This window comes from Phaenicophaeus curvirostris, chromosome 22, assembly GCF_032191515.1.
Source record: "Phaenicophaeus curvirostris isolate KB17595 chromosome 22, BPBGC_Pcur_1.0, whole genome shotgun sequence".
Lineage (NCBI taxonomy): Eukaryota > Metazoa > Chordata > Aves > Cuculiformes > Cuculidae > Phaenicophaeus > Phaenicophaeus curvirostris.
The window spans coordinates 6,065,725-6,092,367 of record NC_091413.1 but is presented as its reverse complement, the minus strand read 5'-3'; the positions used below and the strand labels follow the sequence as shown (position 1 = coordinate 6,092,367).

The window sequence follows — 26,643 nt, the reverse complement described above, 5'->3', positions numbered from 1 at the left end:
GGCCTTCTTGGCCACCTGGGCCCCTGCTGGCTCATGTTCGGTCGCTGTCACCAACCCCCCCAGGTCCTTCTCCTCCAGGCACTTTCCAGCCAGACTTCTAGTCTGGAGCTGCCCAGGGTTGTTGTGCCCCAAGTGCAGGACCCGGCAGTTGGCCTTGTTAAACCTCATCCCATTGGTCTCAGCCCAGCGGTCCAGCCTGTTCAGATCCACTTGGAGCCTCCCTACCCTCCAGCAGATTCCGTTTCCCTTCCCTTTCCCCTCTTATTTCCCCTTCCTTTTCCTTTCCCCTTTCCCTATTAACCTCCCCTTCCCCGTTCCCTTCCCTTTTCCCACTCCTCATTCCACTCCTTTTTCCCCTTCCCCCTCACTCTTCACCCCCTTTCCCCTCCCTATTCCCTTCCTCTTTTCTTTCCCTTCTGTTTCCCCTCTCCTTTTCCTTCCCCCTTCCCCTCCCCTCCCCTTTCCCCTATTTCCTTCTCCTTTCCCCTCCCTATTTCCTTCTCCTTTCCCCTCCCCTTTCCCCTTTTCTTTCCCCTCCCCCTTTCACCCTTCCCTTCCCCTCCCTTTCCCCTTTCCCCTTCCCCCTTCCCCCTTCCCTTCCCCCTTCCCTTCCCTTCCCTTCCCTTCCCTTCCCTTCCCTTCCCTTCCCTTCCCTTCCCTTCCCTTCCCTTCCCTTCCCTTCCCTTCCCTTCCCTTCCCTTCCCCTTCCCTTCCCTTCCCCCTTCCCTTTCCCCTTCCCTTTCCCCTTCCCCTTCCCTTTCCCCTTCCCCCTTCCCCCTTCCCTTCCCTTTCCCCTTCACCCTTCCCTTCCCCTCCATTTCCCTTCCCTATTCCCTTCTCCTTTCCTTTCCCTTTCCTCCTCCTCCCCTCCCCTCCCCTCCCCTCCCCTCCCCTCCCCTCCCCTCCCCTCCCCTCCCCTCCCCTCCCCTCCCCTCCCCTCCCCTCCCCTCCCCTCCCCTCCCCTCCCCTCCCCTTTCCCCTCCCTATTCCCTTCCCCTTCCCCTCCTCCTCCCCTCCCCTTTCCCCTCCCCTTTCCCCTCCCCTTTCCCTTTCCCCTCCCCTTCCCCTCCCCTTTCTCTTTCCCCTCCCCTTTCCCCTCCCCGTTCCCCTCACTCCCCTCTCCGCCATGGCCGCCCGCCTGCTCCTGTCCCGCTCTCTGCGGTTGCTCCTGGGCCGCCGCCCCGCTGTCCCCCCGGCCCGTGTCCCCGCTGTCCCCCCGGCCCCGCGGCTGCCCTGGCGGCCGTGGCTGCGGTGGCTGCTGCGGGGCGGCCCCGCGGCGGGGCTGGCGGCGGCGGCGGCGCGGAGGGGCGGCGGCTGCTTGGCCCTCGCCGCCGCCCTGGGGCTGCAGCAGCCGCGCCTGGACGAGCAGCGGCGAGCGGAGGCGGCCTGCGGGCACATCCAGGTGCGGGGGGCACCCCTAAAGGGGAGAAGGGGGGCCTCGGGGTGGCCCCACAAAGGGGAGGGTGTTACTTAGGCTGGGGAGCCCCTCAGGCACCCCCACAAAGGGGAGTAGGGGGCCCTCAGATAACTCCGATAAAGGGGAGCAGGGGGCCCTCAGATAACCCCAGTAAAGGGAAGCAGGGGGACCCTCACACACCCCAATAAAGGGGAGCAGGGGGTCCGCAGATACACCAGTAAAGGGGGAGTAGGGGGTTCCTCAGACACCCCCACAAAGGGGAGCAGGGGGCCCTCAGACACCCCAATAAAGGGGAGCAGGGGGTTCCTCAGACACCCCCACAAAGGGGAGCAAGGTTCCCTCAGACACTCCTAATAAAGGGGAGTAGGGGGTTCCTCAGACACCCCAATGAAGGGGAGAAGGGGGTTCCTCAGACACCCCAATGAAGGGGAGCAGGGGTTCCTCAGACACTCCAATAAAGGGGAGTAGGGGGTTCCTCAGACACCCCCACAAAGGGGAGCAGGGGCGCTCAGACACCCCGATAAAGGGGAGCAGGGGGTCCCTCAGATAACCCCAGTAAAGGGGAGTAGGGGAGCCCTCAGACACCCCAATAAAAGGGAGCAGGGGGACTCTCAGATACCCCAATAAAGGGGTGTAGGGGGGCCCTCAGATGCCACCAATAAAAGGGAGTAGGGGGTTCTTCAGACACCCCAATAGAGGGTAGTAGGGGGTTCTTCAGACACCCCAATAGAGGGTAGTAGGGGGGTCCTCAGATACCCCAATAAAGGGGAGCAGGGGGTCCCTCAGGCACCCCCACAAAGGGGAGTAGGGGGGCCCTCAGATACACCAGTAAAGGGGGAGTAGGGGGTCCCTCAGACTCCCCATAAAGGGGATCTGGGAGCCCTTATAAAGGGGAGGGGGTTACTTGGGCTGGGGAGCCCCTCAGGCACCCTGACAGAGGGAGAGGGTCCCTCCTGTGGGGAGCTTTCAGATACCCCAAAAAAGGGGAGTAGGGGGTTCCTCAGACACCCCATAAAGGGGATTGGGGAGCCCTTTGAGTGCCCCCATAAAGGGGAGGGGGTCCTTGGGCTGGGGAACCCCTCAGGCACCCTGATAGAGGAGGGGTCCCTAAGTCACTGCATAAAGGGGAGGGGGTCCTGGGGCTGGAGAACCCCTCAGACACCCCATAAAGGGGATTGGGGAGCCCCTTGGACACCCCTGTAAAGGAGAGGGGGTCCTTGGACTGGGGAACCCTCAGACACCCCCAGAAGGGAGACCTCTGCTTTCCCAGTAACAGGGTATTGGGGAAGCCTCTCTCTCAGCGGCCCTTCATCACCCCAGAGCAGGGACGGGGCTTCCACGCTGTGGCGAGCCCCTCAGTCCCTGTCTCCCCACCATGGAGGGTGCCAGGGCCTTGGTTCTGGGTGTCCTGTGTCTCAGGAGGCTGATGTTGAGCCTCCAAGTCTGTCCCTTCTCCCCGAGACCAACAGAGCCCCGTGAGACTGGCCCAGGCCGTGCTGGCCGAGCACCAGGGACGGATGGTGCTGGGTACATGGGTAAAAATAGCCCTTTGGCGCTCAGAGCCAGCTGCCACCTGCCCCACTGACCAGCAGATTTCTGTGGAGGTTCTTTCTTGGGATGCTTTCTCTCCCTGGCCTTCTCTCAGTGGTTAAATTTGCTGTCTTCCCCTTCTGCCATCCCCAAGTCTGCGTCCCTGTGTCTGAGACAACTGAGGGAACCGGGGCAGCTTATCCTGGAGAAAAAAGGGGCTGATGGGAGACCTTGTCACTGTCTACAATTCCCTGAAAGGGGGTTGAAGCGCCGTGGGTGTTGTTTCTTCTCCCGCTGGCGTGCGATAGGGTGAGAGAAGGCTGCAAGTTGCACCAGGGGAGGTTTGGATTGGACATCAGGAAAAATTTCTTCATCAAAAGGGTTTTCGGGCACTGGAACAGCAGCCCAGGGAAGCGGTTGAGTCTCCATCCCTGGAGGTGTTAACAGATGAGTAGATGAGGTGCTCAGGGATGGTTTAGTAGTGGACAGGTACAGTTGGACTTGATGGTCTCAAAGGTCTAAGCAGAGAATTCTATGATTCTCTGGTCTCAGTTTCCTCCCCCAGCTTCTCCCATCACTGATTCACCAACCCTCATACTCGACTGCCACAAAAGCTCACAGCATTGTTTTCCCATCTGTTGTTGCTGTTAATTGGATTTTCTCTTAAGTGCTATTTGCCTGGTTTAATTATGGAGGGGAAGAAAAGTGTAATAGCGTGTCTCTTTTTAGAAGTATCTAGTTAGTCTTGTCTTTACAAAACATGTTTATGTTCTAGATTAGCAAATGACTCCCCATCCCTTCTCTTCTTGTGCATGCTCAGCACCCTCAGGAAGGGCACCTTTGGCAAAGACCATTTTCAGGATAATCCATTTCAGACAAAAATATATGATTTAACAATTTTCCCTGTGGTTACAGTGATTTCTGCTGTAATGAGTAGAGCCTGTTCGTGGCTTTTGAGATGGAGCAACCTATCTGGATGCTTAATATCCCTTAAACAGTGAGAGAGTTCTCCATTGTTTGGAAGTCTTGAACAAATGAGTGGGTTTTTTAATTGTTGCCTTTTCTTCTTCCTTTCAGACGGTGTTTGTGAGAAAGAACAAGCTGCAGAAAGATCCACTGAGCTCCTTCCGCTGGCAGGGCTTCAAGCTGGAAGAGTATCTCATTGGCCAACCCATCGGGAAGGGCTGCAGTGCCGCGGTGTACGAAGCAGCTATTCCTTTTTCTGGAGGTCCTCGGAGGAGTGCGAAGAGCAGCCGTCTCGCAGCGCAGGAACCAGCCGTGTGGCCGGATGGCAGCTTGGCCTCACAGGCGGCTGAAGACGAGCCTATGGAGAAACACCAACCCAGAGAGGCTTTTCCATTAGCCATCAAAATGATGTGGAACATTTCGGTAAGGAGTCGGTTCTTAATCTCCTTGTCTGTCACTTGGAAAGTCTGGCTGAAATGCTTAATGCCTGAAGCAGTAATTATGTAGCACATGAGGAGTGTGTCAAAACAAAGCTGTTGATGTTTGGAATGTCGATTGTTAGCAAGCAGTCCCAGAGCAAGGTAATTAGCGTGCATCGTTGCTCCACAATCACCACTCCTTGCTCCACAATCACCACTCGGAGCTGCTGGTGGTGGAGTTCTTGGTTATGGAGGTGATGTTTCTGGAAGAAAAGCTTTTCTAAAGCCAGCTGCAGTGACAACGTGTAAGAACGGGAAAGCCACTGGTGCCAGCGCTTTAGGGATCGCCGTCCTTGTCGGTGTCAGGATAAGAAATGGAATCCTGTGTGCGGTGTGGCTGAGGTGTGAGTTGGTGGTCACGGGGTGGCAGGAACCTGAGTACTGTGGCCTCTTGCCGTGAACAGGCAAGATCTGTGCTGTGTTTCCCAGCCAAGGGGACTCTGATGTTCCAGCTCCTCACTGTGGCTATTTCACATTTAAAAAAATCCACATGACTTTTCCCATTGAAGAGTTTTGTGACACTTGATGTGACAAGTGGATATGCAAAGGGACTCTTCTGAAATGCCAACATCTGAAACCCCTTGAGCTCCAGAGTATGGTTGGACTCGATGATCCGGTGGGTCTCTTCCAACCTGGTTATTCTATGATTCTATGAATATGCTGGCACTTAGCTGTGGGCTCTTCCAGTCAGAATTTAAGGTTGAAAATGAGTGTTAATGTATAGCTCAGAGTACTGACAGTTGATACATTTGAAGAGACGATATCTTTCTGCAAGTAGAGGCCTTGCCACATCCCTTGGTGAGTAGCTTAAAGTAAATAGATGATGCTGGAGCTCAAACCAATGTAGTGTTTGATTGCTTTTGCAGGCCGGTTCATCCAGTGAAGCCATCCTCGATGCCATGGGCCGAGAGCTCGTTCCAGCCACAAGGGTTGCCTTAGCTGGAGAATACGGAGCTGTCTCTGGCTGCAGGTACAGTCGTGATTGCAATGGCAGCACTTCTCAAACAGTGATCTGCTAATTTTATCCATCAATTAATATTGCAGCACATCTGTACTGTTAAGACGATGGCCAGAAGTTTCTGTAATAGCTCCTGAAAGGAGCCCTGGGGTTATTAATGGCTCAGGAAATTTGTGCCTGCATTTTGTCTGAGCCTTCAAAAGTGCCTTGCACCTCAAATATCACACAGAGATGTGTTTCAGGCTGCTGTGGGGTCTTTCCTCCCACGTGCTTTTCTCCAGTGCTGTATAGCAATCCTGTTATTCAAATAGTGATTTAACACAGTCTTGTTTACACTGAGGAGCTGTTGGTGTGCGGGGAATACCTGCCGCTCAGCTGTACCACCCTGGACGGTGTGGTGCTGAAGGGTCAGAAGGTAATTAGGTGGTAATTAGGGATCCATCCATCTTTATAGCACTGTGGCTTGGCTAGGTTTTCCATGCCCCGTGTCTTAGCTTTCCCATGTGTAAAATGCTTTGATAGCTGCAGATATTGTTAAAGGCTAGGGGGAGCTAATTAAAAATCACTTAAAATGTGTGTCATGGTGCTTTTTAATTACAGAAATATACAACCGGTAACCATTTGACTGCATTAAGCATTAAACAATTTGTATTATTTGAGAGCTGGTTTGGTTGTAAAATGGGTGTGGGGTTGGCAGGGAGGTGAAAGCTGTTGCAGTGCAGGGAGGTTGGTGAGAAAAAACATGGAAAAAGACTCGGTTCCCGCTCTTTCACCTGAGTGAGAAGCAAGCACGCAGCACAAGGTGGAAAATTGCACGGATACGTTTAATTTATCTTGAGTTTAGCTATCTTGGTGTTCAAAAGCGCGTCTTTTTGTTTGATTTGAAACAATGGAGTGCACAGTCCAGATTGTCTGATTTAAATTTCAAATGCATCTCGGCTGCCTATGCAAATGAATAATGAATGCTGAGTGATACGTTCTTGGATGAGAATGTAACAGAGCAGCTAAAGGGATATTTGACGTTCAGGGAATGGGAGGGAAGAGGGGTCTGGGTTGCATATATAGACAGGTAACCCGCCTTTCATTGCAGAGAGAGCTTCCTGGCTGTGCTGTAAAATAGAGGGTTTGAATTCATATGCCTAGTGTGACGCTGACCTTTGTTTTATGTCTAACCAAGTAATTGTGTTTGGTTTCTTTTCTCTAAAGCTGTTGTAGTTTTCTGAACCCAGAAGCAGCCAGGGACTAGCTCTGCCTTTCTTAGTAGTGTGGAAGGGCTGGTAGGTTTTGAATAAAATTAATGGCTGCGTATTGAGCATAAGGGTTTCCAGCAAAGCTGCTTTTGTCGTGCTGGTAAAGCACCGATATTTCCTGTTCAACCTTCTGTAGAGGGAAATCCAGCTACTTCTGGCAGCCACAGGTAAAGTCTTGCTCTCTGCACCTTCCACCAATGTTTCATCGGGTTCTCAGTGCAGAGTAAACATATTTTGCACGCTGCTTGGAACCCTTTGGTGGGGAGGATGGGCTGTATTTTTGAAGAGTAATTCCAGAAATAAGAGATGCGTCTGTGATAAATACCAGGAGATCAATGTAACCTCTGGTATCTATACTTTTTTTGCAGAAAACCTGCCCTTGGGAGGAAGAAGTTGCAGCCTCACCCAAATATAATCCAAGTGATCCGAGCGTTCACATCCTCCGTCCCTTTGCTGCCTGGAGCCTTCACTGACTATCCTGATGTTCTTCCATTGAGCCTGAATCCCAGAGGGATCGGTCACAGCCGCACACTCTTCTTGGTGATGAAGAAGTAGGTAGAGAGAAGCTTGTTATGCAGCTCAGGCTTTTCCTGAGGCTGCCCAGCGGGGCTGTGTATTCTACTGCGAAGATTTGGCCTGGGCTGCTGCCAAAAAGCAAAGTACGCTCTTGGAAACGCTTCCCAAGACCTGTTCCAAGTTCTTGAAATTTAAACTCTAGTTTAGCAATGAAGACAAGCCTTTCTTTTTAATAATTATCCCAAATTAACGTAAGAAATATGGAGCTTGTCCCCATTTGTCTGCCTTTCTAAGTCTGAGCTTCACCTCTCATCTGATCATGCCGCTAAAGACAGAGTAGGATCAGTAATGAGATTTATTAGGGCTCAGCATTTTGGGCTTTCTTGGTTTGGTTTTGGGTTTGAGTGGATATTGCAGTGGCATTGGCATAAAAACACCTTCTGTTTCACACTCTTTTGTTCTGCCTGCGTCTGGAGAAATGTTCTGTCTTCTCTGTGTCTCAAGAACATGTTCTTTCTGTGATTAGCACATCTCATTTTGCTCATACAATCTGCATTATTAAACCACCTCCTCTTTTGTGCAAAATACAACACCAGGACATCAAAAGCTGTAAGAATGATCGCTATAAACCTTTTTAAGAGGTTTTTTTAGTTGCCGGTAGTTGAACTTGGGCAAGAGCACTGAAAATTCAGTGGGAGGTGGGAAGGTGTCGCAGAGGTCAGGAAGAATTTGGCACGTGTGGGTGTGCCACATCCCCAGGCAGGTAGCACCGAGGTTGAACTGCAAGTGATAACCTTTCAGGGTGCTAACTCAGAGCTTTCCCTTGTCCTGACTAGTTATCCATGCACGCTGCGCCAGTATCTGAGGGAGAACAGTCCAGATGTCGGTCTCTCCACGATGATGATTTTACAGCTCTTGGAAGGCGTGGACCATCTTGTTCGACATGGAATAGCACACAGGGACCTCAAGTCTGACAACATCCTGGTTGAATTTGATTCTGGTACGTCGCTCGCTGAGTATCAACACCAATTAAGTCCCACACAGTCATGTAGGTATTCAGGGAAGTGCTACCCAGGCGTGCGTTTGGGGAAAAAATGAGCATCAAACCCTTTCAAGGATCTTGAGTTTAGTTTTTAGCTTCTTGCTTGCTGTCACTGCACCACTGGGAAGTCATTTATCCTGTCTATGCCTCAGTTTTAGGATTATTAAAAAGAACTTGAAAGGAGCATTGGGCTGTAATCAGTTGGAGAGAGGCAGAGTACTGCTGAGGGGATGAGTTGGTTTTTAATTACCTGAGCTCTTTTTCAGCATGGTTGAGATTTGAAAGGGCAGGAAACAATAGCAGGCAGCCAGATCTGTGTAATTAAAGGTCTCAGTACAGCAGCCATGGCAGGTTCTCAGCAATACTAATGCCATCCTTCTTTTCCTGAAGGAAGAGCTTCTCTGGAGCTGAGTTGAATGCAGTTAGGAGTGATCTAAAGCATTGATTTTTCCATTTTGGAGTCTGGAGAAGTGATGATTTTGCTTTGCAAGGTTTGATTTGTCATTAGGACTTATGCAGAGTTTCTCCAGCCTTTTGCTATAGTCGGGTATATATCTGTATGTCAATAGATTTTGCTATAGGTAAAAACAAAGGGAAGAAAATAAATGTATTGCCCTGTGGATGAGTCTCTAACCTTCAATTTTATGGTACCTGTGACATTTTGAGACACACATTCCTTGAGGAGCAGCGATATCCTCTAAAGAGAAAATGGAATAACAAGTTAGGTTTAATAAAACTGATATTTTGACCTGGTAATACAGAGGAGAAGCAGGAAAGCAGCGTGTGGTTGATTCCTTGGGGTTTGGGATTGATCCAGAAGGCTGTTTGTAGTGTCTGAGGTGGTGTTTACTCAGCCAGGTCCTCCCAAACTGAACGTTCATTCTGCTCATCCCGTGTTGTTCGCAGCTGGCTGCCCTTGGCTGGTGATCACGGACTTCGGTTGCTGTTTGGCAGATGAAAACATCGGCTTGCGACTGCCTTTCACCAGCTCCTACGTGGACCGGGGTGGCAACGGCTGCCTGATGGCACCCGAGGTAAATCCCCATGTAGTAATTAATGGTTTGTGTTGCTGGTTCGCTACTGTCAACGCTGAAAAAGCTTCAGACCCAGCTGTCGTCCCCACTGTGACAGGAACTTGGAAAAGGGTGGGATTAGGTCTAGAAGCAGTGGAGAGGATGACTGCCCATCCCTTTGCTGTGATTTCATGGAGAATGGATTGAGAATGGATTTTTAGGCAGAGAACAGATTGAGAGTAGCCCTCAAGAGAAGGACTTGGGGGTTTTGGATGAGAAACTCCACATAAGTTGTCAATGTGCGCTGGCAGCCCAGAGAGCAAAGTGCATCCTGTTCAGTCTTTCCTCAGTCCTCTTCAGTCTTTCCTTGTGCCCCTTCTCTGTAGAAGTTTATGCAGCAGTCCTTGTTGTTGTGATATGATTTTTTGCATGAAGTTCAAGGTGGTTGTGAGATTATTTACAGTTCCTTTTTATTTCACTGATAATAACCATAATAAAAGCAAAGACATCTTTAACTGTACACTGGCCGTGGAGCACCAGGCCTTGTGTTCTGACGTGCTGGTGCGGTGTTGGTTGGTCATCTGCACGTCTCCCTTCTTCCTAAAACCCCCGAGTGAAATAGCCCTCAGGATTCTGTGAGTGCTGGCCAGGGGCAACAACCAAAGCCTGGGCACAAGGACCAGTTTCCTCCCAGTGTCCTGGAAGACAGAGCAGTGTCCAGAAAGACTGAGCAGTGTCCAGAGGATGCCAACAGGGAATATCTACACTGGAGATGTAGGTGAAACCTAGCTTTGGTTTCAGTCTCTCAGTTTATTACGGTGACTAGACCCTTGGAAATTAGTTTTGGCGCAGAGCCCATGCTAGAACGGTGTGTTTGGACATCCCCATCTCTGTGCAGGTGATCACAGCGTCACCTGGTCCGGGCACGGTGATCGACTACAGCAAAGCTGATGCTTGGGCCGTTGGAGCAATTGCCTATGAAATCCTTGGCCTGGCCAATCCTTTCTATGGCCACGGCAACTCGACTCTGGAAAGCAGAAGTTACCGGGAAGAGCAGCTGCCGAGTCTGCCTGACCACGTGCCCCTTGAGGTGAAGGAAGTGATAAAGATGCTGCTGCAGAGGGATCCCAACAAGGTGAAGAACTTCTCTTCCAGTCACCTGCCCACGCTTTGGGAATATTATTTGTAGATGATTTTGCTGGGGAGGGCTCAGGACTGTAATCCTGATACAATTGCAGCCTCGATAACATCAAAGATGAACAAAAGGTCTTTGCTGAAGTAGAGCACGGTCTCCCACATGTGACACCAAATAGTTCCAGGAATTCCAGTGGGTGTTTGTGTCAGGGACTGGAGGTTTTTTATTCACAGAGGCTTTGTGGTGCTGTGAAAGAGGCCTGGGGGCCTTTGACAGGATTGCACTGGATCGGCTCATCTTCCATCTCCTTTCCCTTGCAGAGATTGTCCGCTAGAGTTGCTGCTAACGTGCTTCACCTCAGCCTCTGGGGTGAAAGCATCCTGGCGTCCAAGACCCTGAAACCTGATCAGATGGTCACCTGGCTGCTCTGCCAGTCCGCAGCTGCTTTGCTTATGGACGGACTGGTGGATAAAAGCCGAGTGGAAACCAAAATGAAGATGTGCTTTTTGGCAAACCTTGAGTTTGAAGACCTGTGGGCAGCAGTATTCCTGTTGCTGGCCTGGAGAAGCCGGTCGGGGTGAAGAGCAGCATCGTCTGGGACGCGACCGTGTGGTAGATGAACAGCACGTTCTAAAGGCAGATGGGAATCTTGTCTTTTCTGTCTGCCTGGAATCCCATAGTGCTTTAGGGAACAAAACCGCAGGCCCGTGTTTGAGAGCTTGAGTTTAGTACCCACAGCTTTTCTCTCCCTGCTAGAGGAAACGCCCTTGCTTCGTTACTCCCTTGATGAGGGTTTGCTGACCGTGCAGGTGTCCTGAGGTACATGGTGGGGTTTGCTCCTGTTTGGAAGTTCAGAGTTGACTTTGAAGTTGTGTATTGAATGAAGTGAGTCCCCTTTCGGAGGGGGCGTGTGTGGGAGGAGGTGCTGATCGCTGCTCCGCACGTGGATTTCAACAACACACTGAGAAAGCCAAGCTGGCAAAGGGATGTGAAATTTTCCTTTCTGGTTTACTGACCTGTTTTTTCCTGTGTAGCGACGATGTCTTTTGGCTGGGGAGAATGGGAGACATCGATGTTTGAACAACAACAGTTGTGTTATGACAGCATTGTTTGTTTTCATGTCTGTAATCCCCTTTAGAGGAACTTGGCGGGGGGGGGGAAAGTTATTTATGCTTGTTGCACAATAAATTGAAGATTCAGCTATGCTGCTGAGTGGGTTCTCTAAATCCGAGTTCACCTCCCCTCGTGGGATCCAGGCTGTGGAGGCCTAGGGAGGAATGTAGCCCTAGTCAGAGGTCTCTTAAAAGATTGTTTGAGACTTTCCAGTGCCACCATTGGAACAGTTATTTTATTCCAAGTGGAGTTCCCCTCAGAGGAACAGACCTTACTGCTGCCGCTGTAAAGAGTCTTTGCAGAGAGCACAGAGCCTGGGAAATCACAGACAATGAGCAATTTGGACCAAAAGTTGCAGAAAAAGAACTTTTAAATCTTGGTCTGACCCTAACCAAGGCTGCTGCTGCTTCTTTTTATCAGATCCTGAGTTCTTGTGGTGCATCTTTAGCTGGGATGGCTGCTTTGGCAGCTCCATGCACTTGTGTGTAGCAGTGAGACGTATTCCCCAGACACTGTTTCAGGAGCTTTTTGAAGAGCAAATACCTTTGCCTTTCCAGTAGATCTCTGATCTGACCTTTCCGTTGTTCGTCTGCTTCTCTGAGTGGGCAAGAACTGGTTAGCTGTTTTTACTCTGTTTTTCTTCTCCTTGATTTCCACCACCCCAGGTCCAATCGCTACAGGAGTAGGGAGCAGAATTAGGAGCTTGAGCCATCTCATTTCAAGCATTTTGATCTTTGCTGGTTAACTCCAGGCATGGGAAACTTGCTTCCCCTGGGAATCGTCTCATTTCATCTTTCTGGCCTCAAAAATGGCCTAAAATGCTTGTCCTGCAGCCCTGCCTCCAGTTCTTTAATCCCTATTATTGCTTCCCCTGTGCTTGCATTTTGTCTGGCTGTGATTCTGCTGAGGCTAGTTTTTTTGAGTCTTTTTGTTTGCTTTCATTGCCTGCCTTTCGTTAATGAGACTTTTTAATGATTCTTCAGCATTCCGGGTGCTTTTGTGAAGTGCAGTTTAAAAGTATGTACTGTTAATGCAACAAATCCTGCAAAACTGGAGCAGAACTGGGATGTTTCCCAGCACATCCCTCGTGCTCTGCCATGCTAATATTAGCCAAGCTCTTATCGGAGGTGCTTGAGCTGTTGTTCCCGGGGTTTGCACTCTGCTGTTGGGAAAGGGGGTGTCCTCCTGGCCTGGTTTTATCCCCTTTTTGTCTTTCCTTAGGGAACACGGCCCTCCTGGGGGCAAACCTGCTGTTCGAGGGAGTGAAGACAACGTGAGAGCAGCTCCTGCCTGCCTGGGGTGATCACAGCTTCCCATGTTGTCGACTGGTTGCAGCAAACGCAGGCTTTGCAGTAAGGAGTAAATGCCATTTTCCACTAGAAAAAACAATTTTAAGCTGATAAACTGTAGGTTTTTGGGTTTGAACAGCCCATTTCCACTCAGGAAGGGAGAAGATGATGCTAAGGGTGCTCCACCTCTGCTTTCACAGAGGCAATTACTCACCTGGCCTGAATTTCAGTTCCTGCTGGGAATAACCAGGCATCTCCTATGGCAGAAGGGACTTAATTGCCCCAGAAATTCCTGTGCTGATGCAAAGGGGTGATCAGTTTGTACACGGAAACACAGAGCCAGCTTGTCACACATTAAAATAGTTTATTTTGGTTGCGAATCTGTATTTGTTCTAAACCAAAATGACATCAGTGCCTGATCACAAATACAAAAAAAAAACCAAAAACAACTAAAATTAAAAAAACCAAAAAGACAATTTGCCAAATAAGTTAATTCCCCCCCACACCCAGTATCAAAAGTGCAAAATATGAACCTAGTTTTCAGTCCTACTTCCCTGCTGGCTCCTGGCGGCTGTTGGAGAACAGGCAGCCACAGCCACCACGCTCGGGACAGGGAGGAAGTTTGGGACAACCTTGATATTTGAGGCCTGTATCCCTTGCTTTTTGGCTTCTGAGCGCTGTGCGATTGCTCCAATTTCACTTTGAACGGTGCCCTAGGACTGAAATTCCTCAATCTTTGGATTACGAATCACCACGTGCATCACAAATGCCTTTTGCTGATGATACGTTAGGATACGGGTGGAGGAGGGTGATGGCTCATGGCTGCTGGGAGAGGGCAGACGGATCTCAGCCTCCAACAAGAAAGCAAGATCTCAGTGCTCCGTGACGGACACCAATTAATTAAACATGGGGGCAAGAAGGTTTTGGCGGTTGCTTCAGCCCAGGAAAAGAGTTTAACCCTATAAAACAGCGACACAGTCCTGTCCAGCCACAGCCAGCAGGGTGGGCTGCCGCAAGCACCCCTTCAACAAAACACAGACTAAAAGAGGAGGTCACCGGTGCTAAAAAGGAAACAAAAAAGGTGTGCAGCACATGAACTGTATTTTGAAGGCCATAAAGCCTTCCCTTCTCGCTCGGGGCAGGGCTGAGTTCCCTTGCTGCAGCACAACTAGGCACTTTAACGTCTCAAGGCTTGGCTCCTGGTTTCTGAGCAGCTGAAGAGACAGCACAACCACAGAGTTTTTGTTTCTTTTGCTTCTGCAAACGGTTAAAAAGTTATGTGGAGCCTTCCGCTGGGCTACAACCTTATCCTAGCCACATCCTGCCCGGCAAGCTGCAGGAAAAGCATGACAGTGCTATAGCAATTGCTCCAGCCAACTGAGAATGAAGTCTAGCAGCACTAGGTGTCTTGTCCCCCTTCCTGCTCCACTTTAGCAGCAGGTACGTGCCTCGGAGCTCAGTAACAGGGAGAAGACTTCGCCTTCCTTTCTTCCCTCTCCTCTAGTGCTTCGCTCATGCAGCAGCTCAAGCTGGGAGGTTGCTGAGCTATAATTAAGTAGCCTCACATAAGGTCAGTTGGTAGCATCGTAGCCTTTATTTGGAAGTACATCATACAAGGTGTTTGGGATCCCTGTGGTGGCCGAACACGCCAGCCTGCTCCCAGGGCAGGGAGGGATGCAGCAAGCCAAGGGTTTAGGAGCAACTAGGTCAGGTAGGCAGTTAGTTAAATGACTTGAGCATTCCTGGATTCTGTTTGGGAGCAGCAGCTAGCTCAGAGATTGGCATAGTTATTCCTACTAACTCCGCTAAGGTGGTGACTAAGGTGGCAAGGGCTGAATGAGATTTTAATTAACAGGTTCAGAACCTCAGCAGTGACTCAGTACTGTGCGGGCTCAGGTCTGGCGCAGCGAGTACCATCTGGGCTGGAGCGAGTGCCAGCCCGAGTGACAGTGAAAAGGGAGAACAAGTCCCACAGGATTTCAGTCCTGGCTGCGAAGAGAAACCCTGCTGCTTTGCTTTATCACTTGAGGAGTGGAAAGCAGCTGCAACTGTGCTGCTCACCTTCCCTCTGCCGCATAAAGGGCTGCCCTTTCCCTCACCATGGCTGTTGGAGCAAAGCATACACCAAACCTTGCGCTTTAAGACCCTTCTAGCTTCACACAGGCCTATGAATTCAAAAAAAAACCCAAACCCAAGGCAGCAGCTTGCATGTTGAGAAGCAAAGGTTTGCAGCAAGAAGGAAAGAGGTGAGAGGCTGAAACCAAGCCTAAACCAAAAGGAGTTTCACACATAAGCGACAGTCTCGGGATACAGCACTTCTGGGGTAACATTTCAAGAATACAATCCTCGCAGAATTAGGTTCCTTGATACAAAGAAAGGTTGGTTTGTACTACAGATGTAAGTGTGTTTGAGAGGAGCCCCGACTGGCTCCCTAGCAGCTAGGTAGAGTTTCTGTTACACATCTACTGGCTCATAGCAGCTCACGCCTACAATCTGAGGACATGGTTAAAGTTATGGCTCTAGGATACATCGTCTAGAATCGACAGAAGCAGAAAGGCATCTGAAAAATCAATGGGACATTTAAATAAGCTCAACACCTTTACAGTATGTAGGGCCGTGCAGAACCCCTTCTCTCCCTGGTTCTGGTTTAGCCAGTGAAGCTGCACGTGGAACTATGGCAGGAGGAGCATGGAACATGCAGATCACCTACGAGCCCGCACCACAGGCGAGTCCCAGCTACAGGTTTGCTACGAGGGAGACGCTCCTGACCATACTCTAGCTCACTTACCACGGGGAAAGCCGAGAACGTACAACTGCCTGGTGGGAGAAGGCCTTTCAGAAGGGTCTTGCCAGTGTTACTCCATGCACCATGGGCTAAAGCTCGTGGGGAAGAGGAGAGAGAACCACGACCCAACCTGCATCATCGGCCACGTGCAGTCCAGACTGAATCACCACGGCAGAGAAGTCCTGGGTTTTTCTTCAACTGAGGTAAAATGAGAAATGGAACGAGGGCGACTTGGGAAGCAGACGCGGCAGGACAAGAAGGGGAAAACGGACTTCTTGGCTCTTCGGTAGCACAACATCCAAACGCACGAAGGAGTCGGTGGAGGGAATTGCAATGCGCTTGGCTGCGCCCTGGGGCTCGAGTCGCCGGCCCTAGGAGAGTTCGTCTAAAACCTAAGGTCCATTTGTCACGCTTGTTTGCTTATTCCTGAAAGAGCTGTCCCTTGTCATCTTCATAAAAAGTTTGTCCATTAGAATCTCTTTAAAATCCCTCAGTCTAGCGCAGGCCATGAGGGGATATAGAACCTCTGTAAGGAACCCTCCAGGAGGTGTTCCATCCAAAAGGACAATTTGTGTAATTTGCTTTTAATGGATCTGGATCCCGGGCTGCAGGAGGTTTTCCCTCTGGCTTCTGTGTGTAGTGAGGAATCGTAATCCTCGCACGATCCCAGCGTTCCCCCCTCGTCACCCGATCTGTGAGGCTTGAAGAGGCAGAAATATTTCTTGTGGCCATTCAGAGCCAGGACGTAGCCTGTGTAGTCACGCTCAAGGAAATGCTTGTCGTACTGGTTTGGAATGGGGGCCGCATCCTGCGCGAACTCTAACAGGTACTCCAGCCATTCTCGGTGCTTGTCCAAGCTGAGGAAGGAGAAATGAAGACAGCTGGTTCTGGGGGAAGAGCAGAGGAGAGGAAGGATTAGCACGTGTCCCGAGCAAGGCTGAATTCCCACTGGACAGGTCACTGTTTGTAAGCAAGGGTTGTGTCACCACAGCTCCCCGTTTAACCCAGTTCAGCACAGGTGACAATTACCTGGCGTGCGGCACTGTGGTGCTCTCTGGTCGCTGGAATGCAGGAGCAGCCAAAGCAGCAGCAGTGCCAGCCCACTCTGCTCACCTTTACTGAGTACACATGGTTTTCAGGGGCTCGTTGCCACTCAGGAGTGCAGAGCTGTTCCCTCCTGGCGATCGAGCCAACACAACTCCTCCTAACTTGGCATCGGAGCAGCGATACCTAACAGAAACCCGGGAGCGGGCCCCAGCCTACCCTGTGAACGTGTAGACCTCCAGGGCAAACTTCTGGAGCAGGGCGGATTTGGTTGAGTTGGAAAGGATCAAGACCACGTTGATGTGACCCGGCCTCAGCCGTACCAAGTTGCTGTTGTAGTTGATGTCCGTCAGCTCAGTCACCTCGACAAAGCCCTTCTTGGGAATCCTGCTGTGACAAAACAGTGACTTGAGTGACAGCAGAAGGAAGGACCAGGAGCAACTGAGGATGAAGAAACTGAATTGTAGAATCGTGGAATTGTTTGGATTGGAAAGGATCTTAAAGATCATCCAGTTCCAACCCCATGGGCAGGGATACCTCCCACTGGATCAGGCTGCCCAAGGCCCCATCCAACCTGGCCTTCAATACTTCCAAGGAGGGGAAGGTGAATTCATTCCCTGCCCCCTTACGCCAAGATGTCCCTGTGCCCTGTAGCTAAAGCTGCTTTATTTGGAACAACAGCCAGTTTTGGATCTTGCTCAATGAGTCAGTCAGACCCTCCCCTTCCCCCTGAGGATCAAACACTGAGTTTGTGCGCCTGTGTCCTGTCTGGCCTGTGTCCTGGCTGCTCACCACTCCTACCCACCTAGCTGTGCCCACAATGACTGTGCTACGTCTGCGCAGCTCCAGCATTTCTCTGCTGCCCACCTAACACTCTGTGCAGAAAACACTTCTGGAGAAATTAGAGAGGGAACCTGTTACTCTCTTTGCTGAAGCTCGCGTCGTTCTTCTCTGTCTTGGCGGCGGTTTCTTCTTTCTCTGAGGGAGGAGACTCCCTTGTGTCGCTCGAATCACTGCAAAGGGAGATTATCCTGTTTGTGTTTAAGGTGCCAGATTGGATTGAGGTGCTACCAGCTGGACCATTAGATTCCCTAGGGTGTTTTGGAGTGCACTCACCTGAAAGCCTGAACGATAACGGTGCCAAAGAGAATGAAGAGAGCAGAGAAGAGCAAGGACAGCAGCGGCATCATTTCTCGCCTGTGGGGAGGATTTGCGAACAGCAATCAGGTCTGCTCGAATTGTGCAGTTTCTGCTCGAATTGCAGAGTTTCTGCTTGAATTGCACAGTTTCTGCTCAAATTGCAGTTTCTGCTCGAATTTCAGTTCCCATCTACCTCAACTAATACCATATAGTTTCCCCCAAAACTCTGCTTGTTTCCTCGGGTCTTAAAGACAATCAAGATTTTTGAGCACTGTCCTGCTCTCACCCAAGAGGAGGAGGACAAAAATGGATCGATTTTAAACTAAGGTGAGAGGGAAGTGGTGAAAATCAACAATGGGCGTGTGCTTTCAGGAGCATAATAAAATCATAGAATCATTAAGGTTGGAAAAGGCCTCTAAGATCATCCAGTCCATGCTCAGGCTCAAGGACAGAGCACCCAGGACTTGAGACAGAAGCTAACGTCACTGTGGTGTCACCACTCTTCACTTAAACCTCAAAAGGAGCCAGACACCTCTGTGTGTTGCTGTGTTCTCAGTTCCTATTAATATAACCTGGTTTTGCTATGCATCTGAACAAGACAACAGCAATTCTTCTCCCTGCTGAGACCTGGTAACACCCAATCCGTACCAGTTACTGTGAAACAAACTGTCCCAGCAGTCCGAGATGTAGTCCAGCGTGGAGTAGAGCCATCGGATAAGGAACATCTGTTTAAAAGGAAAAAAAGCAAACAATAAACCTGCTATCCAGAGCTCTGACAGGACTCCCACTCCTTAAACAGAGTCCTGGGCCAAATCAGCTTCGGAGCACGCCACAAGCTTCCTTCCGTGAGCAAGAATACATTAGAGAGTCTTGCCTTGGTATTTTAAAACAAACCCAACGCCCATGAGTGACCCCAAAAAGGTACAGCAGAGGCTGGGCAGCTGGAAAGGCACTTACCGGAGCAAGTTCATCATTGAGGTCCACCAGGACAGTCTCTGAAGAGAGAAGGCCGGGGTCTGTCCTCAGCTGGTCCAGAAGGTCCAGGAGGATGAAGTTGTCCTCTTTGCTGCCTTGCCAGGCATCCTCCAAGGTTTTATAGACAATCTTCCCTGCGTTATTGCGTCTCTCCAAAATGACCACCTGGAGAAGCCAGTAACATTGCGGATGTCAGAGAGGAAGGCACACTTTGCTAGATACATGTTCTGCTTCAAATCACTGCCCAGAATTAGATGTCACATCAGCTACAGAATCACAGAATCATTTAGGTTGGGAAGGGCCCATAAGATCATGGAGTCCAACCCTTAAACTCTAACTGCCATCTCCACGGCTAAACCACATTCCTAAGCACTACATCCACCTGCTTTAAATTCCACCAGGGATGGAGACACCACTACTGCCCTGGGGAGCCTCTGCCAGTGTTTCACTGCTCCTTCAGTAAAGAAATTCTTCCTAATAGCCAATCTAAACCTCCCGCGGAGCAACTTGAGGCCACTTCCTCTCATCCTTCGTTACCTGGGACAAAAGACCAATACTCACCTCACCACAACCTCCCTTCCAGGAGCTGCAGAGTGATGAGGTCTCCCCTCAGCCTCCTCTTCTTCAGGCTACACAAGCCCAGGTCCCTCAGACACTCCCAGAACCCCTTGTTCTCCAGACCCTTCCCCAGCTCCATTCCCTTCTCTAGATGCGCTCCAGCCCCTCAAGGTCTTTCCTGCACTGAGGGACGCAAACTGAACCCAGGATTCGAGGTGCAGCTTCACCAGCATCAAGTCCAGGGGGACAATCCCTTCCCTGCTCCTGCTGGCCACCCCAAGGCTGATCCAAGCCAGGATGCTGGTGGCCTTCTTGCCCCCCTGGGCTACTGCTGGCTCGTCTTCAGCCGCTGTCACCCAGCACCCCTGGGGCCTTTTCCACCTGCAGCTTTCCAGCTGCTCTTCCCCAAGCCTGGAGCTGCCTGGGGTTGTTGTGACCCAAGAGCAGGACCCGGCACTGAGCCTTGTTGAACCCCATCCCGTTGGGCTCAGCTCATGGATCCAGGCTGTCCAGGTCCCTCTGCAGAGCCTCCTGCCCTCTGGCAGATCCACACTCCCACCCAGCTTGGTGTTGTCTGCAAATGGACTGAGGGAGCACTCGATCCCCTTGTCTGGATCATGGCTAAAAGGATTAAACAGATCTGGCCTCAGTATGGTGCCCTGGGGAACACCACACCAAGGTACCACATTATGTGAATTAGAATAACAGATGAAGAGGGGAAAAAATAGTAAACCCTCACAGCTGATTTTCCCCGATACTTCTCCTCATCCATCAGCAAGGCGTCTGCAAACTCTGGCTGCCGATCATTGTAGATGTGCACAAACTTCAGGGTGTCTTTTGTATTAGCCACAGCGAACATCAAAAATGCCTCGTAAGCCTCAGCAAATTTATCGCCTTCTCCGGTGAGTAAGACCACACAGTGCCTAGGCAACACAATGAGATGGAGGATTAGGAGCTGTTCTGGATGTGAGAGGAAACTATCATCCCCTTTCCCCCAGCCAGAATGATCCTGATGAGCCAGAAACCTATCAAACAATGCCGATACCCAGCATATTTCAATCCAGTCATTTCCCTTCTCCCTCAGAATCAAACAAAAAGGCCCTCTAGGAGCAGCCCCAGAGCCTTGGGGAACACAGCAAGAGGATGTATAACTTGCAGAGTCTTACTTTCGCTGACGGTGAGACTTCTTCACAGGACACAGCTCCTGGAATAGCCTCTGGTTGGTGAGCCTGGCCACCATGAGGAACTTATTCTGGGAAAGGAAGTCGTCAATGAGCTGCTTCTTCATTTCTCGTGCCTGGCGAGGACAAAGAAAGTCGTCGGGACTGAGCAGGATGAAGAGAGTAGAGCTGTTGCAACATCCTCGCCTGAAGCTTGGGGAAGGCTACCAGCCGTCACAGTCCTGGCTGAAATAACCTGAGATGTTTTGAGACTGAGAAGCTGCCTGCAGCCACCCCCCTCAAAGATCAGACACCATAGTGGAAGCCCACCGAGCTTCCTCCCTCCTAAGGATCACTCCCTGTCTCTGCTGAAACACGATTTTCTGCTAGGAATGAACACTCTACTCTGAAACACGCCAGCGACCAACAGGCTTGGTCAGAAAACCTCAGCATCCATCTCACACGGAGAGGACTGAGCGATACCTGCACGACATCAGCGGGCTTGTCGATGTTCTCCTTGAAGATCATCATGGTGGGAGTGTAGACGTTGATGTTGTACTGACTGGACAGCTTTTCCGTCCCTCGGAGCCCAACGTACACGTAACCGAAGGACAAGTAATCGCGGTAGGCAAAGGCAGTCAGCTGTGCAGGAAGAGAGCACCAGCGTGCATTTATATTAAGAGAGCAAATAACATTTCTTCCCTGAGCGCCTGTGGCAACTTGGCTTCGAGAACACCTCCTGCTGTTTAAATGTCACTGGGCACGCGCTGTAAGAGGTAAAAGCCCTTCCTCTCCCTTGCTGATCTGCAGTTTGCATTTTCTTACTCAATGGATCCACAGCTTTGTTTTACAACCCAGCATTTCACACGGCAACGGGGGTTTCTTAGGGAATGGGCTCTCTAGTATCCCAAACTGGATGTGCCGCAAGACCCTCCTGTTACCAGTATAGGTTGGTACCTGCCTCTGCTGCCTCTGGAACCCCCCCACACCTTCATATCACTGAGGGTACGGCTGTGGTGGGACAGAGAGACAAATTCCTAATGAAACAGCCATTTTCAACTCACACTTGCTCTCCTAGAGCACTTAGAGGCATCAGTCCACTCTTGCTCACAGCAAGATCTCATTTTCTTTCAGAATAGCTGGATTTATTAGCAATACAGTGACAGAAAGCACATTACCTTGTATAACAATGGCACAACTGGCATATGATCAAATAGAAGAACGTGGGGCTTGTTTTCTTTCTTCCAGTTGGAGAGAAAGTGGATGTAGTTTTTATCTGTAATCTTTAAACAGAATCAGAGCATTAGTTTAAAACTCTGAGCCGTTAGACACATGCAGTGTTGTGCGATTAGGTGTCTGAGTGAGAAAACACTCTAGAAAAACTGTCCAGGCATGAGAGAGACTGTGGGTTTGGCTTTACAGCTCGGCCTGAGCTGTGTGGCAGCCAGGAGAGCGGCAGGCAGTGTGATTAGCCCTTTCGCAAGGAGAAGCGTTACAGAGCCGCATCGCACAATTGCTTCTGACAGCTCCAGGGTTTGTAGCTGTAATTACAGCTCTCAAAATGCCTCGCTTCCCCAACCTCAGTCAGATCTTCTTGTGTTCGTGACACAGATCAGCTCGGGGGCTGAATTAAGCGGATTAGCCACTGAAACCGCTGAGAGGAATATCCAGACAGACACGAGCAGCAGCACGCGACGCTCTTAGTGGCGCGTACCTTTTCCACGAGATTCCCTGGCAGAAGGTTCTCCACGAACTGCCGCAGGTTCTCCCGAATGACGGCGTTGTGGAAGAAGGTGATTTTCCCGTTAATGAGCCCGAGCAGGGAGGGGGTGCTGTGGGCACCCAGGTGATGGGCGAGGCGCCGTTCATACCCAGCGTGAACAACTCCGATTCCCACTCCTAAAAAAGGAGAGTGGGTTCACATGAAACATCATTGTTCACCCAAAATACGTAGTAGAAAACCAAGATTAAAGAGCTATTTCCTAGCCCAGCATCCTGCCTGGCAGTTATTCATGCGACAGTCCCTCCTAACTCTGTACTCTCATGCTCTTCCAGTCTCCTGAAAATTGTATTTCAAACTCAGATTTATCTAGGGAGAGAGAGAACGCACTCTCTTCTTTTGTTCTACCTGCTAGTATTTCATGTGCTACATTAAAACCTTAAGGAGACATAGCTCTCATCTCTAACACACACCCTCATCGACTATGTTGTTAGCAACTTGTGGGAAAGCATTACGATAAATCCCTGAGGCTCCAGAGAAACCTTAGAGCAACTTCCAGTACTGAAAGGGGCTCCAGGAAAGCTGGGGAGGGGCTCTTGATCAGAGACTGCAGGGATACGATGAGTGGGAATGGTTTTCAGCTGAAAGAGGGGAGATTGATATGAGATCTTAGGGAGAAATGTTTTGCTGTGAAGGTGGGGAGGCCCTGGCCCAGAGCAGTGGTGGCTGCCCCCTCCCTGGAGGGGTTCAAGGCCAGGTTGGATGGGGCTTGGAGCCCCTGATCCAGTGGGAGGTGTCCCTGCCCATGGCAGGAGGTGGAACTGGCTGGGCTTTGAGGTCCCTTCCAATCCAAACCATTCCAAGATTCTATGAACTCTACAGATTAAACGTACTTACCCAGCACCTCCAATTCCTGAGCGACCTCCTTCCACACAGGCTCGATGTGGATGCAGCTGAAACACCAGTCCGAGGTTATTTTAATGAGGTAAGGTTTCCTGAAACTATCTGGCACGATTTCGTTGACGTAGTGGGAAAAATGGAGCAAATACTTCTCGTCGGAGGTGTCACGCCTCTCCGAATTAAAGGGGAAATGGAAGAAGGACTCATCAAAATAGAAGCCTTCATGGAAGTGGTGGAACTGGCGATGCTGGTGCTGAGAGTAGCCTTGGCTTTCCCCGGCATCTCCGTAGCGATCGAAGTTTGCTCGCTTTTCCTCATTGGAGAGAATCTGGGAAGCAGAGGACAGAGGAAGAGTTGCCTGAAAGCAACTGCCCTGACAATAATCCCTTAAATAAGTAGTTGTGTCATGGTTGAGCTATGAGGGCTGTGAGGGAATGCGTCTAGGGGATAAATGTTCTGGAAAAGGGAACCATCACTCCGTCCTGGGCTTGCTGTGGTAGAAAAGGATAGAAAAAGCTGAATCCCAAAGGCAAAGAGCCTGTAAAAGAGGATTGCTGCACCCATTTCTGACACTGATTGTTCCTCCCACCTTAACGCGACGCTGTTGGAGTGCTAACGCTCTCTTCCAGAGTGGCTTTTGAACACTGAAGGTTTTCTCTGTGCAAGAGAAAGTGCAAGAGGTTTGAGCTAGCAGCCAGAAGCCCTGCAGAGAATCTGCATTCTTCAGCTGGGAGATGCTGATTTATTCCTGCCAGCGCAGATCGCTTGCTATGGAAGTATCGGGGTCAGCTGCCGCAAACTGGGGCAGCTGACTTGGAAAGCCACGCAGGAGCGACGTGCAAATAACTACTTATGTATGGAATAATTCAAAGCAAAAAGCCCTGTGGTGATTAATGTTGCTTACATCATCCCCAAAACACTTCTATGCATGCGTGACACAGACTAGACAGCCACCCGGCTCCTGCTCCTCCCTCGTCTGAGGCTTTTTAGCGAGAACAGAGCGGAATCGCAGCAAAATATTTGCTGGTAACATCGAGAAAGAAGACAAAACTCTTTTTCCTTGTCTGCTTCCACAGGGTTAAGAACCTTCCCCATGTAGACGCAGGCAGATAAAGCACAAAGCCCCGTATGGTAAAATAAGGTCACTTTTCTTTCACTGGCAGCACGAATTTAGCAAGAAAAGTGTGTTACCTCATAGGCCTTGCTAATCTGGATGAATTTGTCTTCTGCTCCCGGGTCCTTGTTTTTGTCAGGGTGCCTGTGAGGTAGAACCAGAGGGAAAGGGGTCAGTGGTTCCTGGGGGCACAGCTAGCCAGCTGCCTCCCCTTGGAGTGAGTGGGACATGGAGTTAGTGCGGTGCATCCCCTGAGATCAGATTTTCCACCCCGTGTGTGCTCTCCCTACTCAAACCTCATCTGAAAACGCAGCACCAGGATGCACACGGCGCACCTGCAGATCTGTCACCCTTCCAATCTGTCCCCAACAGCCTGAGCCTGGGATGAGGGAGAGCGGATCTTCCCTACGGCTCCAGCGACGTGTCCCTCAGCTGCCACCCTCTGTATCCACCAGGATCTCCCTGTAAAACACCTCCTGCTGCAGCCTGTGGGGATGGCTTGGACAGAAATCCACAGGCTCTAAAAGCTCTGCATGAGGCTGTTTTTCCGAGGAGTTTCCCAGAGGAGTGGTGGCTGCCCCATCCCTGGAGGGGTTCAAGGCCAGGTTGGATGGGGCTTGGAGCCCCTGATCCAGTGGGAGGTGTCCCTGCCCGTGGCAGGAGGTGGAACTGGATGGGCTTTGAGGTCCCTTCCAACCCAAACCATTCTATGATTCAATGAAGCGCCTTGAGCCTGCTCCTCAGCGTGCACCACCGAGGCAAGGAGCACGGCACTTGTGGATCCAACACATTTCCCTTCAGCACAAGGGCTTGAGCTGCCCTCAGACATGGATGTGTCAAACTGAGACTTAGACCCCAGCGTGTTACAGGTTCCCAACTGAGTCTGGGAGAATGTTTTTCCCCACAGCCAGACTCTGGGAGCGTTTTCCCCCATAGACTGCTAGTGGAAAGGCACCTGCTGGGTTCCAGGATGGCTCCTGGGCCAGGAGGAGGATGCGGTGCTCACCTAACAGCCAGCAGGGTGGGTAATCCTAGAATCGTTTAGTTAGAAAAGACCTTTAAGATCACCAAGTCCAACTGTACCTGTCTGGCAGTAAATCTGAGCACCTCATTTACTCAGCTTTTAAATACCTTCAAAGATGTCGACTTCACCACTGCCCTGGGCAGCCCCTGCGAGTGCTTCACCACTCTTTCTATGAAGGAATATTTGATAATATCCAATCTAATCCTCCCCTGGTGCAACTTAAGGCCACTTCCTCTCGTCCTATCACTTGTCACTTGGGAGAAGAGCCCAGCATCCACCTCACCACAACTTCCCTTCTAGGAGCTGCAGAGAGTGATGAGGTCTCCCCTCAGCTTCCTTTTCTCCAGGGTAAATAACCCCTCACACTCCCAGAACCCCTGTTCTCCAGACCCTTCCCCAGCTCCGTTCCCTTCTCCAGGCACACTCCAGCCCCTCAAGGTCCTTCTTGGAGTGAGGGGCCCAAAACTGAACCCAGCATTCGAGGTGCAGCTTCACCAGTGCTGAGTCCAGGGGGACAATCCCTTCCCTGCTCCTGCTGGCCACCCCATGGCTGATCCAAGCCAGGATGCTGGTGGCCTTCTTGCCCCCCTGGGCCACTGCTGGCTCGTCTTCACCCGCTGTCACCCAGCACCCCCGGGGCCTTTTCCACCTGCAGCTTTCCAGCCGCTCTTCCCCAAGCCTGGAGCTGCCTGGGGTTGTTGTGACCCAAGAGCAGGACCCGGCACTGAGCCTTGTTGAACCCCATCCCGCTGGGCTCAGCTCATGGATCCAGGCTGTCCAGGTCCCTCTGCAGAGCCTCCTGCCCTCTGGCAGATCCACGCTCCCACCCAGCTTGGTGTTGTCTGCAAACCGACTGAGGGAGCACTCGATCCCTTCGTCCAGATCACAGGTAGAGGATTGAATAGAATCGTCCCTAAAACTGAGCCCTGGGGACACCGCTTGTGCCCGGCTCCGAATGGATCTGGCTCCGGCCCCGCCGCTCTCGGGCCACCTCTTTTAGCCAGCAGAGGCTGCACCCCCCCACGCCAACGGCAGCCGCTTCTCCAGCCGGACAGCGCCGGCCCCGCGGCCTCCCCCGCCGCTCGGGGCCCGGCCCGGCCCCGCCAACCGCGACCCCGCGGGGCCCCGGCTCCCGCCCGGCCGCGCTGCACCCACCACTCCCGGGCCAGCCGCTTGTACGCCTTCTTGATGTCGGCCTGGCTGGAGCTGCGCCCGACCCCCAGGACGCGGTACGGGTCGAAATCCCCCGCCGCCTGCGCTGCCAGCAGCAGGACGAGGAGAGCGGCCCGGGCCAGGCCCTCCCGCCGCGGCGCCATGACAGACCGACACGGGCGAGCTGCCGCTACCGGCGCGCCGTCACCAGGGAGACAGCGCGCTTCCGGCCGTCTATGAGGTGGGCAGAGCGACAGTGAGGACATAGAGAGGACGGGCGCGGCTTCAGAGGCGGCGATGTCACAGAAGAAGTGAGACCATAGAGACGGGCGGGCAGAGCGACAGTGAGGACATAGAGAGGAC

The 26,643-nt window shown here is 51.3% G+C and overlaps 2 protein-coding genes across 3 annotated transcripts; one reads left to right on the top strand and one right to left on the bottom strand.

The window, feature by feature from the left end:
• Window positions 1-1,102: 1,102 nt before the first annotated feature.
• On the top strand, window positions 1,103-11,509 carry PINK1 (PTEN induced kinase 1). Its single transcript, XM_069874932.1, has 8 exons — window positions 1,103-1,402; window positions 4,025-4,336; window positions 5,259-5,362; window positions 6,969-7,151; window positions 7,953-8,116; window positions 9,065-9,192; window positions 10,070-10,306; window positions 10,627-11,509. Exons 1-8 carry the CDS (start codon window positions 1,127-1,129, stop codon window positions 10,885-10,887), a joined length of 1,665 nt encoding a protein of 554 aa, XP_069731033.1. The 5' UTR covers window positions 1,103-1,126; the 3' UTR covers window positions 10,888-11,509.
• Window positions 11,510-12,918: 1,409 nt separating this feature from the next.
• DNAJC16 (DnaJ heat shock protein family (Hsp40) member C16) lies at window positions 12,919-26,498 on the bottom strand. Of its 2 annotated transcripts, none has more exons than XM_069874902.1 (14): window positions 26,284-26,498; window positions 24,182-24,248; window positions 22,988-23,318; window positions 22,085-22,269; window positions 21,549-21,653; window positions 20,854-21,012; window positions 20,377-20,507; window positions 19,950-20,133; window positions 18,635-18,817; window positions 18,326-18,402; window positions 17,654-17,734; window positions 17,452-17,550; window positions 16,757-16,927; window positions 12,919-16,380 (listed from the first exon to the last, which is right to left on the bottom strand). In XM_069874902.1, exons 1-14 carry the CDS (start codon window positions 26,442-26,444, stop codon window positions 15,984-15,986), a joined length of 2,331 nt encoding a protein of 776 aa, XP_069731003.1. In that variant the 5' UTR covers window positions 26,445-26,498; the 3' UTR covers window positions 12,919-15,983. The 2 variants fall into 2 exon arrangements, with proteins under 2 accessions (XP_069731003.1, XP_069731004.1); XM_069874903.1 differs by having other exon boundaries at window positions 16,757-16,924; window positions 26,284-26,497.
• Between the last annotated feature and the right edge of the window lie 145 nt (window positions 26,499-26,643).

Excerpts from the sequence above, each read along its gene's own strand:
- PINK1 (XM_069874932.1), top strand. The coding sequence starts at position 1,127 with ATGGCCGCCCGCCTGCTCCTGTCCCGCTCTCTGCGGTTGCTCCTGGGC. Across the intron at positions 4,337-5,258 it reads AAATGATGTGGAACATTTCG|GCCGGTTCATCCAGTGAAGC; the intron begins GTAAGGAGTCGG and ends TTGCTTTTGCAG. Across the intron at positions 10,307-10,626 it reads TGCAGAGGGATCCCAACAAG|AGATTGTCCGCTAGAGTTGC; the intron begins GTGAAGAACTTC and ends TTTCCCTTGCAG.
- DNAJC16 (XM_069874902.1), bottom strand. The coding sequence starts at position 26,444 with ATGGCGCCGCGGCGGGAGGGCCTGGCCCGGGCCGCTCTCCTCGTCCTG. Across the intron at positions 24,249-26,283 it reads AAGCGGCTGGCCCGGGAGTG|GCACCCTGACAAAAACAAGG; the intron begins GTGGGTGCAGCG and ends TCTACCTCACAG. Across the intron at positions 17,735-18,325 it reads AGTTTGTTTCACAGTAACTG|GCGAGAAATGATGCCGCTGC; the intron begins GTACGGATTGGG and ends TCCTCCCCACAG.